Here is a 15,126-nt window from a genome sequence, read left to right on the forward strand (position 1 = left end):
CTCATGGGTGGTTGTGAGGTTCAAATGAGATAAAGGGGGCAGCCAGATGGCACAGTGGGTAAAGCACTGGCCCTGGATTAAGGAGGGTCTGAGTTCAAATCTGGCCTCAAACACTTGACACTTACTAGCTGTGTGTCCCTAGGCGAGTCACTTAACCCTCATTGCCGAGAGAGAGAGAGAGAGAGAGAGAGAGAGAGAGAGAGAGAGAGACAGAGACAGAGAGAGAGAATAAAAAGCTTTGCAAACTTTAAAGGGCCAAATAAATGTCAGTCATTGTTAGTTCCTGCTATGGTAGTAGCCTTTCTTAGCAGTCTTAAGAAGACTAGGTTCATGGTTACTCAAATGGTTTCTGAATGGGAGCTTAGTGTTGCCAGTTCAAACTGGAGTAATAAAGGTTAAGTCATAAAAACACTGAATTTCTGGGCTGGGAGGGACCGTTGGGGATTGTTCAGTCCCACCCCTCATTTGACAGAGGAAGAAACTGAAGCCCAGACAATGGAGCGACTTGTAGCGTCACCCAACTAATTGGTGGCAGAAGGAGGACTAGAATGTGGATATGCACCCTGGCCTGTGACTCTTTCTACACAGTTCAGGTCTCCCAAACAATGGTGGCCCCCTCAGATACCATCTCCCATCCCCTACCCTGCTGGCTCTAGGCTAGGGAGCTACTGTTGGCTGAAGAAAGGAGGAGGGAGGCAACCTGGCATAGTAGGCAGAGAGCTGGCATGAGCAAGACCTGGGTTCAGTCTGGTGTCTGACATGTACTGGCTGCCATTAACCGAACAGTGGCCTAGACAGCTCTCTGAAGTTTCAGGTGTGGATCCAAATTAGTAGAGAGAGTTTCTCACTGGGCGCTTTCTTCACTGAAGAAGTCACAGGCCCCCAAATGAAAAGAGATTTGGGTTGAATTAGGAAAAAGTGCAGCTTGTGCAATTTGTTACCTCCTTTAACCAGGCAGGTAAACTAGTAGATGGAGGGGAACATGCGGGGAAGGGGCTTGGGAAGTATCCGAGAGAGAAATGTCAGAGGGTTTGCTCAGTTTGAGCCTTGACAGTGGCTTTCATTGTGCAGGGCACCCAAGACCTGTTATCAGTAGTGCCTGGGCCACTTTTCTTCTTCAGGCAGGACCCCTGCTCCTCAGCCATCTCTTGGAGTCTAATAGGATTAGTCCCTTCTGTCCTTTCTAGGGGGGAATTCAGACTGACCAGCTGCAAGCTCCACCTTCAGAATTCCTAGCTCTACCTGGGGAAGAGGAAGCAGCAGGGGTGAAAGGTGTCGCGTATTTGGAGGCAGGAAGGCCTGGGTTCAAATTCTACCTCAGATACTTAATAGCTGCATCATCCCGGGGGCTTCAGTTTCCTCAACCTTAAAAGGAAGGGGTTGAACTAGAGAGCCTCTTAAGACCCCTTCTAGCTCTAGACGTAGGATCCTCAGGATGTGTCTCCTGACTGAGTTTCTGGAACCCCAGTTTGAAGATGCAGGCAATATAGTAGTTGAGAGCTTGGGGCTGAAAGGTGGTGAACAGGAAAGGGAATGTTATTACTTTTTCTCATCTAGAAACTTTTCAGCTCAAGCAGAAACGCCTTCTGGCCTCAACGAGGGTTTTCCTTTTGATAACATATGCAACTTTAATTAGCTGTAAGTTGAAGCAATATCAGCCCTGCTCCCCACCGCTTCCCTAGAGGGTTCGGATGGGGACTTTGGCCTTTGGGCCAACCATTCACTGGCAGTCATCAGCCTCATCCTTTTGGATGAGCACAGCTTATCATGCTGGGTGGATTCCCCAGGTGGGTAAACACGATGCCAGGCTGCTAGGAGAAGCTGCCTTCTGGCAGGGAATTAATTGGTAGCTGAGGTTCTCATAGGTACTCTGCTCAAGGGTTTCCTGTAGACTGTGGAATCAGTCCTTAATTTTCCTATTTGTTTTTCTCTCTGCAGCCGTCTGGAGCTCAATGGCATCAAATCAATACCCCCCGGAGCCTTCTCTCCCTACAGAAAGTTGAGGAGGATGTAAGTACATTTAGTCAACAAGTGTACTTCTGGACCTACCTATGACTTGTCCTGTCACTTCTGTACTTACATGGGGAGGTGGGAGGAATGGACAGGCAAGGCTGGGATTGAGCACAGAGCTGTTCATCTGGTTTTACCACCTCCACCTTCATTGTAGTGATTTGGTGCTGAGCCTCACTGACTCTCAATGGACAGATGCTTCCCTCTGATCCTGGAAAATGTCAGGTCATGGGCAGCTAGGTGGCACAGTGGATAAAGCACTGGCCTTGGATTCAGGAGGACTTGAGTTCAAATCCAGCCTCAGACACTTGACACTTACTAGCTGTGTGACCCTGGGCAAGTCACTTAATCCTCATTGCCCTGCAAAAAAAAAAAAAAAAAAAGGAAGAAAAGAAAATGTCAGGGGCAGCTAGGTGGCGAAGTGGATAAAGCACTGGGCCTGGATTCAGGAGGACCTGAGTTCAAATCTGACCCCAGACACTTGACACTTACTGGCTGTGTGACCCTGGGCAAGTCACTTAACCCTCATTGCCCCGCAAAAGAAAAGAAAAGAAAAGAAAATATCAGGTCAGGACTTAGGGCTAAAGAAATCATGTGGAATATTGCAGTAGGGCTTGGAAAAGAATAAGGACTACTATGGCGAGAGCCATTGTAGCATAAAGGAAAATGGACTTGACTTGTCAGAAGATTTGGCTCAGGTCCCACTTCAGACACTCACTTGCTATATTATTGCTTAACCTCTCTGTGACTCAGTTGCCTCATCTGGAAAATGAGGGCATTCAATTAAATAACTTATAAGAGCCATTTCAGCTCATGTCCTTCAGTCCATGAGATTTCTGGATTATCTTCTTAGCATTATTGCTTATTATATAATTCTGGGCAAGTCAATGATTTCAACTTTAGGAAGGAAGAAGTGTGGTGTAGTGGAAAGAGTACTATACCTAGTGGCAGGGGTCCTGGCTTCAGATCCTATCCCTGCCATTTACTACCTGTGTGACACAATCTCTCTGGACCACAGTGTCCTTCTCTGTAAGAGGTTGGACTGAATGACCTCTAAGACTATTCCAGCCGTAAGTGTATGATTCCGTGATTCTTACCTCATTTTCCTCATCAATAAAAGAGGGAAAACCACACCTGGCCCATTTTATCTCCAATAAACTATTTATAAGATGAAATGATAAAAACAAACCTAAAGTACTTTTGCTTTCTTAAAAGGGAGTATTTAGGAAGTGGAAAATATGGTCGTGATCGATGAAGTTGATGAATTCTTTCCCTTCTCTTTGATTTCCAGAGACTTGAGCAACAACCAGATCTCTGAGATTGCCCCTGATGCATTCCAGGGTCTTCGTTCCTTGAACTCTCTGTGAGTAATAGATGGCAGCCAAGACTGCACCCGGCTCTAGTTGGGGTTCCTGAATGGGAGCAGCTCCTGGTGCCTCGCCTAGAATCCAGGTCACAGGTGCAGTGGGGTGTTGGAGATGAAAGCAGGGCTAGGTTTGCCAGGGACAGAGTAGGAGTAAATGCCTCCAGGCTGGATGAGAATGAGCCGAGCAGTTAAGGAGAATTTCTGACAGAGGCTCTGAGCCCATTGACACTAACTGACCCAGCCAGGGAGTACTGGTAAATGTTAAATAACTATATCTCTGAGAACTGTGACACACTTTTAAGTTTAATTTGCATTATCAACATTTTCTTCATCACTGTCGTAAGTTTAGAGATCAATAAACCAACCTAGGTAGTCTTTGCTGATTACTGAGGTGTGAATGCTTACACCCAAGATGGACAATTGGCTCTCCCAAGGTGGTACCCAGTTGCTGTAGCAGCAGCCCAGCCCCCCATGTAGCTCACTGGAGGCCCGGGTCCATCGGGAGAGTATTGGGAATGTGCCCTGGAATAATGTGAATTTGCCTGATCTGCACTGCAGAGGTTTTGACCTCAATCCGCACAGATTGTCATTGAGAGCTACAACCCTTTAAAATCCTGTGATAGCCGTCCACAGTCTTTTGTGAGGACAGAGCTCCAGCTGAAGCATGATACGGGGCTCTTCCTTCCCTTTTTCGGAACCTGCCTCTAATTCCATGTTTCTAGCACAGAACTAAGTAGAGAGAGCCGGGTGAGGGGAGAGTCTTCATCTAACTTCCTATTTCTGCTTTCTCTTCCCAGAGTGCTTTATGGGAACAAGATCACAGACCTGCCCAGAGGGGTGTTTGGAGGTCTCTACACCCTGCAACTGCTGTAAGGACCATCAGCTTATGAACACTCCCTTGGACCTGACTCAGAGGGAAGGGCAGTGAGCCTATTTGGGGGCATGACGGACCTTTCAGAAAATGTTCCCAGGGCTAACCTCATGCTCCTAAGCATTTTTAGTCACAGTGAAGAGGAGGGGAGGAAGAGGTTTCACTTTTCTATCCTGTCACAGTTGAGTTAGGGGTGGCCTTATCACACTATATCATCAATACAAAAGGATGACAAGAGACCGTGGAGTCCCATAGACAGTTCAGTGCTTTATGTAGAAAGAGATGGAGATAGGGTATCATTGGGAATAGGTAAAAAAGCAGACTCAGAGCTAACCAGCGGTTGCTAGGACAATGAAGATTGTGAAAGCAGGCTTCTTTAGATAGCTCTGTCTGGGAGTAGACACGTGCATGTCTTATAATGTTCCCTTGAAGCTTATAACTTAGATACATTCTGGTGACAACGTGCGGATATAGTCATGGAACCCTACAGAATCAGACCCGGCTTCCTTACCTCACCTATTCAAGTTGCCAAATAGAACTTGGGGAATGTGGGCAAGTCCCATCAAGTGCTTGAGTATAGCAATTTTCAGTGTTTGTCAATTCATCCATCCATTTATTCATTCATTAAGTGCCTACTTTGCGAAAGGTTCTTTGCTATGCACTGGAGATACAGATACAAAAAAAGAAAACTACCCCTGTCTTAGAGAAGCATGCATCCCACTGGGGAGAGGGAAAGGGAACAAGAGAGAGAATATGAACACAGACAAATAAATACAAAATGATTTCTGGAAAGTGGAGAACACACTAGCAACTGCTAGGATCAGGATAAGTTTCAGTGAACCAATATATCATGGACAGAATCTTGCAATTACATTCTGATTTAAACTCTAAGGTATGATTATAGGACACATCCTTCAGTGACTGATCAGTGCACAGTAGATCATAACTTTGTGACATAATTATATGCCCTCTTTGTAGGCAATGAACATCCAGACTATTGCAGGTTGTACACCCAACCAAGCACATTGTAGCCTTTATTTCTTGCCTTCCTTGCTACTTCTTGTCTTCATTCCATAGCCTTCTCAATGCCAACAAGATCAACTGCATCCGAGCTGATGCCTTCCAAGATCTCCAGAACCTATCCCTGCTTTCACTATATGACAACAAGATCCAGAGCCTGGCCAAGGGGACCTTCACCTCTCTCCGTGCCATCCAGACCCTGTGAGTAGCCCCTACTTTTTCCCATTAGGCTCCAAAGCCACGAAAGTGCATGGAGTGGGGAGGAATTGGGGCTGACTTTTTGCTTTCAGGCTCAGTCTCTATCCTTTGTGGCTTCCTGGTTGCAGGATCAATTTCTACCTAATCATGAGGGAATGTCCCACCCATATGATTGGCTGGTTATAGGTGGTAGATAGTTGGAGAACAATTAAGCTAAGAGTTTGCTCCATGTCTCCCATTCTGTGCCTCCTGTTGTAGTCCCTATTATAATATTCAGTGTTGGGGCAATCCATAGATTTTGTGGAGCTTTCTTGATTGGGAAATGTGATAGACAATTCATCAAATATTTTAGGCACCTGTTGCATGCAGGACATTCTGCTAGTTGCTGGGAATGCAAACATGAAAAATGATACAGTCCTTGTCTTTCTGGGGGCTTACCACCTCTGTGTTTCTATCATTCATCTTCTCTTTGTCAGGTCATACCTGCACAAGATGCTGTGTCTGAAAGTCATGAAGTAAAGGCTTGATGATGACTGACTTCTTGGGGATGTTGTAGAGGGGATCCTTACTGAAGTATAGGTTAGACTAGTTGACCCCCTGGAGTCCTATCTAGCTCTGAAATTCTGTGATTCTGTGAAAAAAATCCATTTAAAGCAGAGATTCTTATTCTGAGGTTCACAGATACCCAAGAGGCCGTGGATAGATTTTAGGGTGTCTGTGATCTTAGATGGGAAAAAATTAGAGGTTTGTTTCCTTTACCCTATATTGGTACTGGGTGGGAGGTCCTGAAACCTCTCTCTATCCAGAGGACTTACAGCATGTCTATTCTTACTCAAACACAACAGGACAGAAAGAGTAAATCCTTGATTGGACAGTGCCTTTTGAATGCACACCGAGTTATTTGTTAACTGAGATACTTTGGGGAAGAGTAGGGAGGGATATATACTGAGGGAAACTTCAGGCAGTGAAATAACAACAAAAGATATTAATAAATGTTTAAAATGAATGCAGTCCTCGGTTCTGGCTTAGCAGCCAAAAAAGGCTCCTCTCTTTCAATTAAACTTACTAGAAACAATACTTGTACGTGCTCAAATTCACACGGGGATTGTATTGAGTAGAGCACATTCCACATGCTCATAAGGAGTGGGCTTTCATTTGCTAATCCTAGTCACTCCTCTGTCCTCCCCCAGGTATTAGTCAAACACTTTTAGGAGATCGACAAATATTAAACTCAGTGATATCTCATCTTCACTATACTAGAAGGTAAATTGTGTGACTAATGAAAGTATGGTTTGTTGTAGAAAACTATCTGTGAAATCCTGTCTCTTCTCATATTTTCATCAAGGGCTGACATGTCTAACATGCTCATTAAAATTTTTATAAGGATAAGAAAGTTGGCATGTGGGCTGATGTCTTCTTGGTCATCTGTTATTTGGTGATAATACTGTGGTATTTTCCATCTTCTGAAATATTTTGAAAATCAATCTATGAGTGCTTTTAAAATTATGCTGTCTCCAATACAGATTTCTTCTTTGTGCTGTTCTCCCCAACTTCATCTTTTTTTTTTTTGGGTGAGGCAATTGGGGTTAAGTGACTCCCAGCTAGTGAGTGTTAAGTGTCTGAGGTCGGATTTGAACTCAGGTCCTCCTGAATCCAGGGCCGGTGCTTTATCCACTGCACCATCTAGCTGCCCCACCAACTTCATCTTTTTCAATGCTATTTTCATGTCAAAGTTCATTCTTCGTGGAACACATGTAGGCGCTACATGCATACTTTGAATACTGAGGTATTTAGAGTCCAGATGAGATGATTATCCCATCAATTATCATCAGTGATGAAGATTGATCCCTACAGAAATACTGACACACCTGTTCTATTTCTTATCAATTTTTGGTCCCACTTCCAGTTTCATCTACAAATGCTTCTGTTTGGTTGGTTGTTGTTCAAAATGACATCACTAAGTTGGGGTGAAGGTACAGTGTGTCCAACTGTGGCTGATAAGACTGATATGAACTTGGAAGGCTCTACCACAGGTCGGGCACAAATAGTCCATATGAACATCTGGAATGGAGATGTCTCTCAGTGTACGCATCTCATGTTTCTTTTGAGCTATTGCAGTTCTGCTTTGCTTATAGAGCACAGCTCCTTCTTTGATGTGGGCATGCTGTGCTGGGTGATCCTGTACCAGTGTCTCAAAGGTTATGCTTTTAGGATGATTCATTCTCATATTAAGCTTTATTTTTTAAAGTCTTCATTTGTTTATTTTCTATCTAAAATTTTATACATTAATTGAAATTTTGATTTTCACTTCCAAATTTCCTCCCTACTAGTAGGTCCTCCCCCACCCATTGAGAAGATGAGCGATACAATAGCCATTATAATGTGAAGTCATACAAAACATGTTTCCATATTAGCTATGTTTCATGCCAAACTTTATGAAAATCTCTTCTGTTGCTTGTGGCTGTTTTATGAGCTGATGCTGCTTGTGATTTTCTACAATCCTTTTCTGAAACGTTTTACAAAGGAATTTGTGTTCCAAACCAGTGTCACCTTCGGCTGCCACATCTTTCCATGTGGTAAGAGGATCAGGGCTTTCTGCCTGAGACAGTTTCTGGGCTCGTCTGGCCTTATCTTTGGGCCAACTGTCTTACATTGGTCACACATGTCTAAGAAATGATCATAATCAGAGTCAACGTCTTTACTTTTTATCCATTTTGCAGCAGAAAACACTTTGCAAATGCTAAAGCATCACACAAGTAGATGTCAGTCTTATTTCCCATTTTGGGGTTGATAGCTTGTTTCAACAGATTGGGTTGGAGGCTGTCTCCTATGCCTGGAATGTGCTTCCTCCTCACCTTTGCCCCATAGAATCCATAGTTTCCTCTAAGGCTCAGCTCAAACATTACCTTCTACATGAGGCCTTTCTTGATTCCCCTGGTTGCTAGTCCCCTCCCTTCAAAGTTATCTTGTCTTTATGTATTCATTTTATATAATTTACATATATATGTATGTATGTGCATGCTGTCATCTCAGATTGTTTTTCTTTTTTCTTTTCTTTTTTTTTTTTTTTTTTTTGCGGGGCAGTGGGGGTTAAGTGACTTGCCCAGGGTCACACAGCTAGTAAAAGTGTCAAGTGTCTGAGGCCGGATTTGAACTCAGGTACTCCTGAATCCAGGGCCAACGCTTTAACCACTGAGCCATCTAGCTGTCCTTCAGATTGTTTTTCAATTGTTAAAATTTTTTTTGTTTTTATATCCCCAGAGCCTAAAATAGTGTCTAGCACATAATAGACACTTAATAAATACGTGTTCATGCTTGATTAGAGGGATTATACTTGCATGTAGTTTCCTTATTTTAATCTCTGTTCTTCCAGTTTGGTGTTGTTTTTGCCTTTTGCACTAATCAATTAATGGTCTAACACAGAAAGATGATTCATTTCCTGCCTATTAAGGTCCAGCTAATATTTGGGGGGGGGGCAATGAGGGTTAAGTGACTTGTCCAGGGTCACACAGCTAGTAAGTGACAAATGTCTGAAGCCGAATTTGAACTCAGGTCCTCCTGAATCTAGGGTCAGTGCTTTATCCACTGCTCCACCTAGCTGCCCCCAATGAATTTTGTTTCTTGTTGTCTTTGGGTGCTCAATGAAGCTTCACTGGTTCCTCTTTTAGCCTCTTTGAGAAGAAACACGGAGCCACTTTTCCATTCTACCATAACTTCCTTATGATGTTTAGTTTAATTGCTGCCAAGAACGCCAATAGGAATATGGTTCAATTGTTGGTCACTGGACAAAGATTTCACATGTAGAATCTCAGCAGTTTCATTTTGAAGATGCATTAAAAACTGTTCTGTGCACTATCTGCCTCTTTTTCTGCTCTTTTGCCAGGGTCACCGTGAATGCAGTATCCTTTTTCTTTGTTTCATGGCTCATTATGGCAGAAGAATTTATCACTTAGTGGCCAATTTGCTGATTAGACTAGTCCTCAGTCCCCAAATATAAACTTTCACCAAGATCACATAGAACTTTTGTGGAAGAATCTCTCTTAGCTATCACTTATATCTAATGACTTTTGGTAATTACTGTACACGTGATGAAGTATATGCAGATTAGAACTAGATTTAAAAAAATACAAACGGGGTGGATAGGTGGTGCAGTGGATGAAGCACTGGCCCTGGATTCAGGAGTACCTGAATTCAAATCTGGCCTCAGACACTTGACACTTACTAGCTGTGTGACCCTGGGCAAGTCACTTAACCCCTATTGCCCTGCAAAAAAAAAAAACAAAACCAAAACCAAAACAACACAACAACAAAGAAATACAAACACCCAAATAAACCTTCTTCGCTAGCTCTCTTTAAGAACCATTGCTTAAGATTGAACCATACTGTTTCAACTTTTGTTGTGTTTTTTCTTTTTTGATATTTTTCCCTTTTGTTCTGATTCTTCTTTCCACAAATGACTAATGCAGAAATATGCTTGATGTGATTGTACATATATAACCTGTATCAGATTGCTTTCTGTCGTGGGGAGAGGGCAGGGAAGGGAGGAGGGAAAAAAAAAATTGCAACTAAAAAATCATATGAGGGCAGCTAGGTGGCGCAGTGGATAGAGCACCAGCCCTGGAGTCAGGGGTTCCTGAGTTCAAATCCAGCTCAGACACTTAACACTTACTAGCCTGTGTGACCCTGGGCAAGTCACTTAACCCCAATTGCCTCACTAAAAAAAAAAAAAATCATATGAAAGCAAATGTTGAAAACTATCTTTACATGTAACTGGGAAAAAATAAAATACTTTTATGATTTAAAAAAAGAAAAAGAAAAAGAACCATTGCTTAGTTTAAATATGTCAGGTCTCAGGACCAAAAAGATTTCACTCGATTCCCTTAACTTGAAGACCAGCCCAGTTCACTTTGTTGTGTTGATGGCCTGAAGTTCTCCTTTGAGGCAGCCCTAATGGCCCCAGTGGAAGATCTCTATCTAGGATGGCTTTCTGCCATCCAAGGTTGGCTTTCCATTAACTCTAATTAGTTCTTTGCTGCCTTTCCCTTCCATAATCAGGAACAACAACAACAACAAAGATAATTCTAAGGAGCTATAATTTTATCAGTATGGACATTCCCCTTACTGATAGAGATTCCATGACTTAGTATTTGGTCTTCAAGAATCACTGTAGCCAAAATAATTGTGATAAAAGTTATCCATTTGCTGCCAAGTAAGACTCCAAATTTAGCTAGGCTAGTCCTTGACCAGTAGACATATAGTCTGTTATGAGGCCTCTGGGTAGCACCTATCAGAGCCAACTCTCTGCTGGCATAACTTTTGAGAACCCAAAGTCATTTCAAGTCTGCAAAGCAGCATGAGAATCAGACACTAGTTTTCAAAGCAAGAGAAGAAAATGTTGTCTCCATATAATCCTTTCTTGTTCTGAGCTTTCTGCCCTTTTGAAGCTAGGTCTTGCATGAAACAGTTATTTGCATGTAGTATTTAAGGTTATCCATTACCATTCTTTTTAATCACAGTAGTGGAAATTTTACAACCTGCTTTTTTTTTTTGCCACAGATCCAACAAACTTAAAATGAATATACTTTCCCTCAACTCCAGAACATTAAAAAACAGAGTAGAACAGATTTCAACAGAAATATACAGTGATTTCTCCTAAGAGAGACCCAGATTGATGGAAGTAGGCTAGCAGAGGTTGACGCATCTAAGCATAAGCAGATATATTTTAATGGAGGCTAGGGAGAGTTCACTTTCCAGCCCCTACAATCTGATGAATTTTCAAATAGATGTAAAATCTTCCTTGGAGAGAGTCAGCAAACACATCTTCTTGGCAAAGGTCAACAGCTGAAAATGGATTTTTTTTAAAGTAATACTGGATTAAAAGGAGGCAATGTTGCATAATGAAAAGAATACCAGATTGGAAGTCTGAGCACCTGGGTTCAAATCCTGGGTTGAGTAGATCTAATTAACTCTGTGACCTTGATTGGTCAAATCTTTTCTCAGGGACTCTATTTCTTCATTTGTAAAATTCATTAGTGGAATGAAAGGTACTATGGGACAGTCGAAAACTGGTTGATTTGCTGTGGGAGGGTTTGGGTTCAAATCCAGGCTCCGAGCACACTGACTGTGTGCACATTGGCTAGTAACTTCATCTCTTTGGGTGTCAGTTTCTCCATATGTAAAATGAGGAAGAGAGTTGACTAGAAGACCTTTAAGGTTCCTTCCGGCTCTAAATCTATGAACTCTTGATTGATTGGGGCTAGCTCTAAATCTATGATAAAGAGGGGATCTGAGTAACAGACAGGATTAAAAGACCGTCACCTAAATTTTGGGTTTTAGTCTTAGCTGTGTCAAGACCTGGCAAGCTCAGTGACTTACAATGTTGAGTAGGCAGCATGTTACAGGGTCAAGGGCCCTGGTCTTCCAGTATGAAGCCCTGGGTTAGTCAGATAGTCAGTCAACAAGCATTTATTAAGTGCTTACTAGGTGCCAAGTACAGGGAATATAACACATAAAAGAAAGCTGAAAAGTGAGGGGGGGCAGAGAAGGTGCCTCTGCATGGGGTTCAAAGGAGCACAGGCAGCTGGTCACCCTCATTAAATGGAGGTTCTGGAAAGAGCCCTCCAATCAGAGAGCAGGACCCCAGTGGGTGCTTCTGAGATCTAAGTTCCAGGGTTAGAGGCATCTTCAGGATTGGGAGGCTTCTGAGGCATGATGGGAAAGTCCAGAGCAGTGCAGCTTGGTGGGTCAGCAGAGCTCTGACAGTTAGGGACTATGTGATCATGGGTAAGTCATTTAACCTCTTTAAGACCTAATTTCTTCATCCATAAAATGGAGATGATAAAACTTGAAACTGCTGTAAAAAAAAGTGCTTTTGTAAGCCTTTGATTGCAATAGAAATGCCAGTGGTTGTGTTATTAGTTGTGTACCAGACAGCAGGGAAAAAAAAATACTGCTTTGAATTGTAGGTCAGGGGGAATTAACACTGGAGCAAGTGAATAGGTGATGTTATAGGTTATTCTTCAGAACCTGTCTTGGTTTGGACAGGATAGCTCAGTTAATAAAGCAGGGAACTCATGAGGCTACCATGGAGTTAATCCCCAAAAGGACTGGCTAAATTTACACAGAGAACCGCCGGGGGTTCCCTAATGATTGACCACAAACTCTTAGTCTCCGTGAGCTGTTTTAGAAGTATGTCCTGCTGACCACTTGGGGGACAGGTGAAAGACTTTGGATGGTCCTTAGCAAACCCATTGCCACTACTGAGAAACATAAAGAATAAGGATTTTCTGTTGAGCATCTGTAGCATCTGCTTTGTAGACAGGAAGAAGGCAGAAAGTGATAGGTTATATGTGTGTTCTGTGTTTTGGGCATAGCCCTGCCTGGATGCTCTGGACAGGATGACCTTTTAAAAGCTGGCGGTTCTGTGAAAATTGTCTCCAGGTCAGGGATTCCCAATAGGGCCATCACAATGGATTGGTTGATTATGGGGCCGAAGCCTCTGCTCCTTCTAGCGCCTTATAAGTGCTTAGGTTTTTGACATGCCAAAGATCCCAGGGAGTCAAGTGGTAGAAAAGCGACTGCCTGGAATTATAAATGTACAGAAACCAGAGGGAGGGAGAGGGTTGCCGGAGGCTGATGGAGCATCCCAGATCTTAGCTCCTTCCTCTCCACCCCTTCACTTCCCAGCATTCCTTAGACTGCAGCTACAAGTCGCCCGTAAGTGACTAAACCTACAGTCTTCCTTCCTATGGAAACAACAGTTCCAGTGGACCCTTTTCCTTGTGATCTCTATCCTGAGCTTTTTATCATCTTGCCTGTCCAGTCAGGCATCCTCTTCACTTTCCCCCTTCACTCCTTATAACATGCCCCACCCTACTTTCCCGATCATTGTCCCACCCCCCCTTTCCACTCAGCTCCCTCACCATTCCCGCCTCCTTCCCTGTGTCCTTGACCCACAATCTCCATCATCCTTCTCTGTCAGCTCCCTCACCTCTTCCCCACTGCTCCTCCTAACACTCCCAACCCTACATTCTCAGCCCTCTTGACCACTCACATCAGCTTCCCCCTGGCCCCATGGTTGAACAATGTCCTGCCAGCGCCACCCCCTGCCCAGTTTTTTTCTTTTATTCCAGTCCCTTCCCTGGCTTTCATGGTTAATTGGGCTTTAAGGGAAGAACAGATTGTCTCTCGCCACAAAAAAAAAAAAGTTTGGAGGTTGGGGGGAGGGAAGGGAGACTAGCCTAGATGGAGGCCAGAAAAGGTTCTTTCATCTTTTTTTTTCTTTATTCTCTATTTGTCTTCACTTTGGAAAGACACCTCGCTCAAAACCCATTCATCTGTGACTGCAACCTGAAGTGGCTGGCAGACTTCTTACGCACCAACCCCATCGAGACGAGCGGCGCCCGCTGTGCTAGTCCTCGCCGTCTGGCCAACAAGCGCATCGGGCAGATAAAAAGCAAGAAATTCCGGTGCTCGGGTAACTCCCTTTCTGTCTCCTTCTTTCTCAGGGATGAAGAAATGGGAGCCCAGCACAGCCTGGGAAGTTTTAGGACTCAAGAGTCAAATAGGACCACCCTGCCCATGTACCCTTCCCTCCAGGCTGCCCACCAGATTTTTTTTTTGCATGACTTTTTTATCTCTGCGACTGTAAAGTAGCATCATATTTGTGTTGTGTGTTCAGAAGGAGCTAAAAGTAAGCTGTAGAAATGATCCATTATGGTAAAGGAAAGGGCAGGAACTATTCTCATTGTACTAGTGGGGATATGATACAGTAATGAAGCATACTCAATGTAAAAGGGATTTTAGAGGGAACCTACTGACAGTGATCAGAGGTTTTTCTAGTCCTTCCACTAGGAATGCTTTCTGCAACTTAAACCAATATGAGTATTATGTGTATTGGGGGCAGTGGGGCTCAGTGTATGGGACTGAGAATCACAGCCTTTGAAATCTATGCCTGCTTCTCACATGGGAAGCACCCAAAAAAATCCATGACAATCAGGACCTGAGTTCTAATGCTGGTCCTCCCACTACCTGTGTAACCTTGGGCACGTCTCAGATTCTCTGGGTCTTGGTTTTCTCATCTGTAAAATGGGAGTCTTAGACTAGATGGCCTCTAAAATCCCTTTTACATTGAGTATGCTTCATTACTGTATCATATCCCCACTAGTACAATGAGAATAGTTCCTGCCCTTTCCTTTACCATAATGGATCATTTCTACAGCTTACTTTTAACTCCTCCTGAACACACAATACAAATATGATGCTACTTTACAGTTGCAGAAAATGTCAGAGCTGGACCTTAGAGACCCTTCCAATCCCATCATTTTCAAAGGATCTAGAGCTGAAGGGGGCCTTGGAAGGTCATCTGGCCCAACTCCCCCATTTTAACAGATGAAGACACTGAGGCCTTGAGAGGTTCAGTAACTTACCCACTGTCACACAGATAATGTGGCAAATGTGGGATTTTTGCCTTTGGAAATAAGAACTTTTCTATAACTTATAGAGAAGCATTCTTTGTAACTACTTTAGAGATGCCCACTTAAACTCTTGGGCCATGACTTTAGACCTTCAAATTCTGTCCCTGGATCATCTCTATGAGTTGTTAGATTGAAGCAGGTACAGGTACAGGTTCCTGATCTGTTTTCTAGACAATCAGCCAATT

The 15,126-nt window shown here is 43.3% G+C and overlaps 1 protein-coding gene across 1 annotated transcript in view; it reads left to right on the forward strand.

The window, feature by feature from the left end:
- The window catches only part of SLIT1 (slit guidance ligand 1), a 248,127-nt gene that overhangs the window by 182,585 nt on the left and 50,416 nt on the right, over positions 1-15,126 (forward strand). Inside the window, 5 exon segments of the mRNA XM_043983001.1 lie at positions 1,939-2,010; positions 3,302-3,373; positions 4,174-4,245; positions 5,325-5,468; positions 13,778-13,941. Of these exon segments, the coding sequence (XP_043838936.1) occupies positions 1,939-2,010; positions 3,302-3,373; positions 4,174-4,245; positions 5,325-5,468; positions 13,778-13,941 (524 nt within the window).

This window comes from Dromiciops gliroides, chromosome 2 (assembly GCF_019393635.1).
Source record: "Dromiciops gliroides isolate mDroGli1 chromosome 2, mDroGli1.pri, whole genome shotgun sequence".
NCBI classification, from domain to species: domain Eukaryota; kingdom Metazoa; phylum Chordata; class Mammalia; order Microbiotheria; family Microbiotheriidae; genus Dromiciops; species Dromiciops gliroides.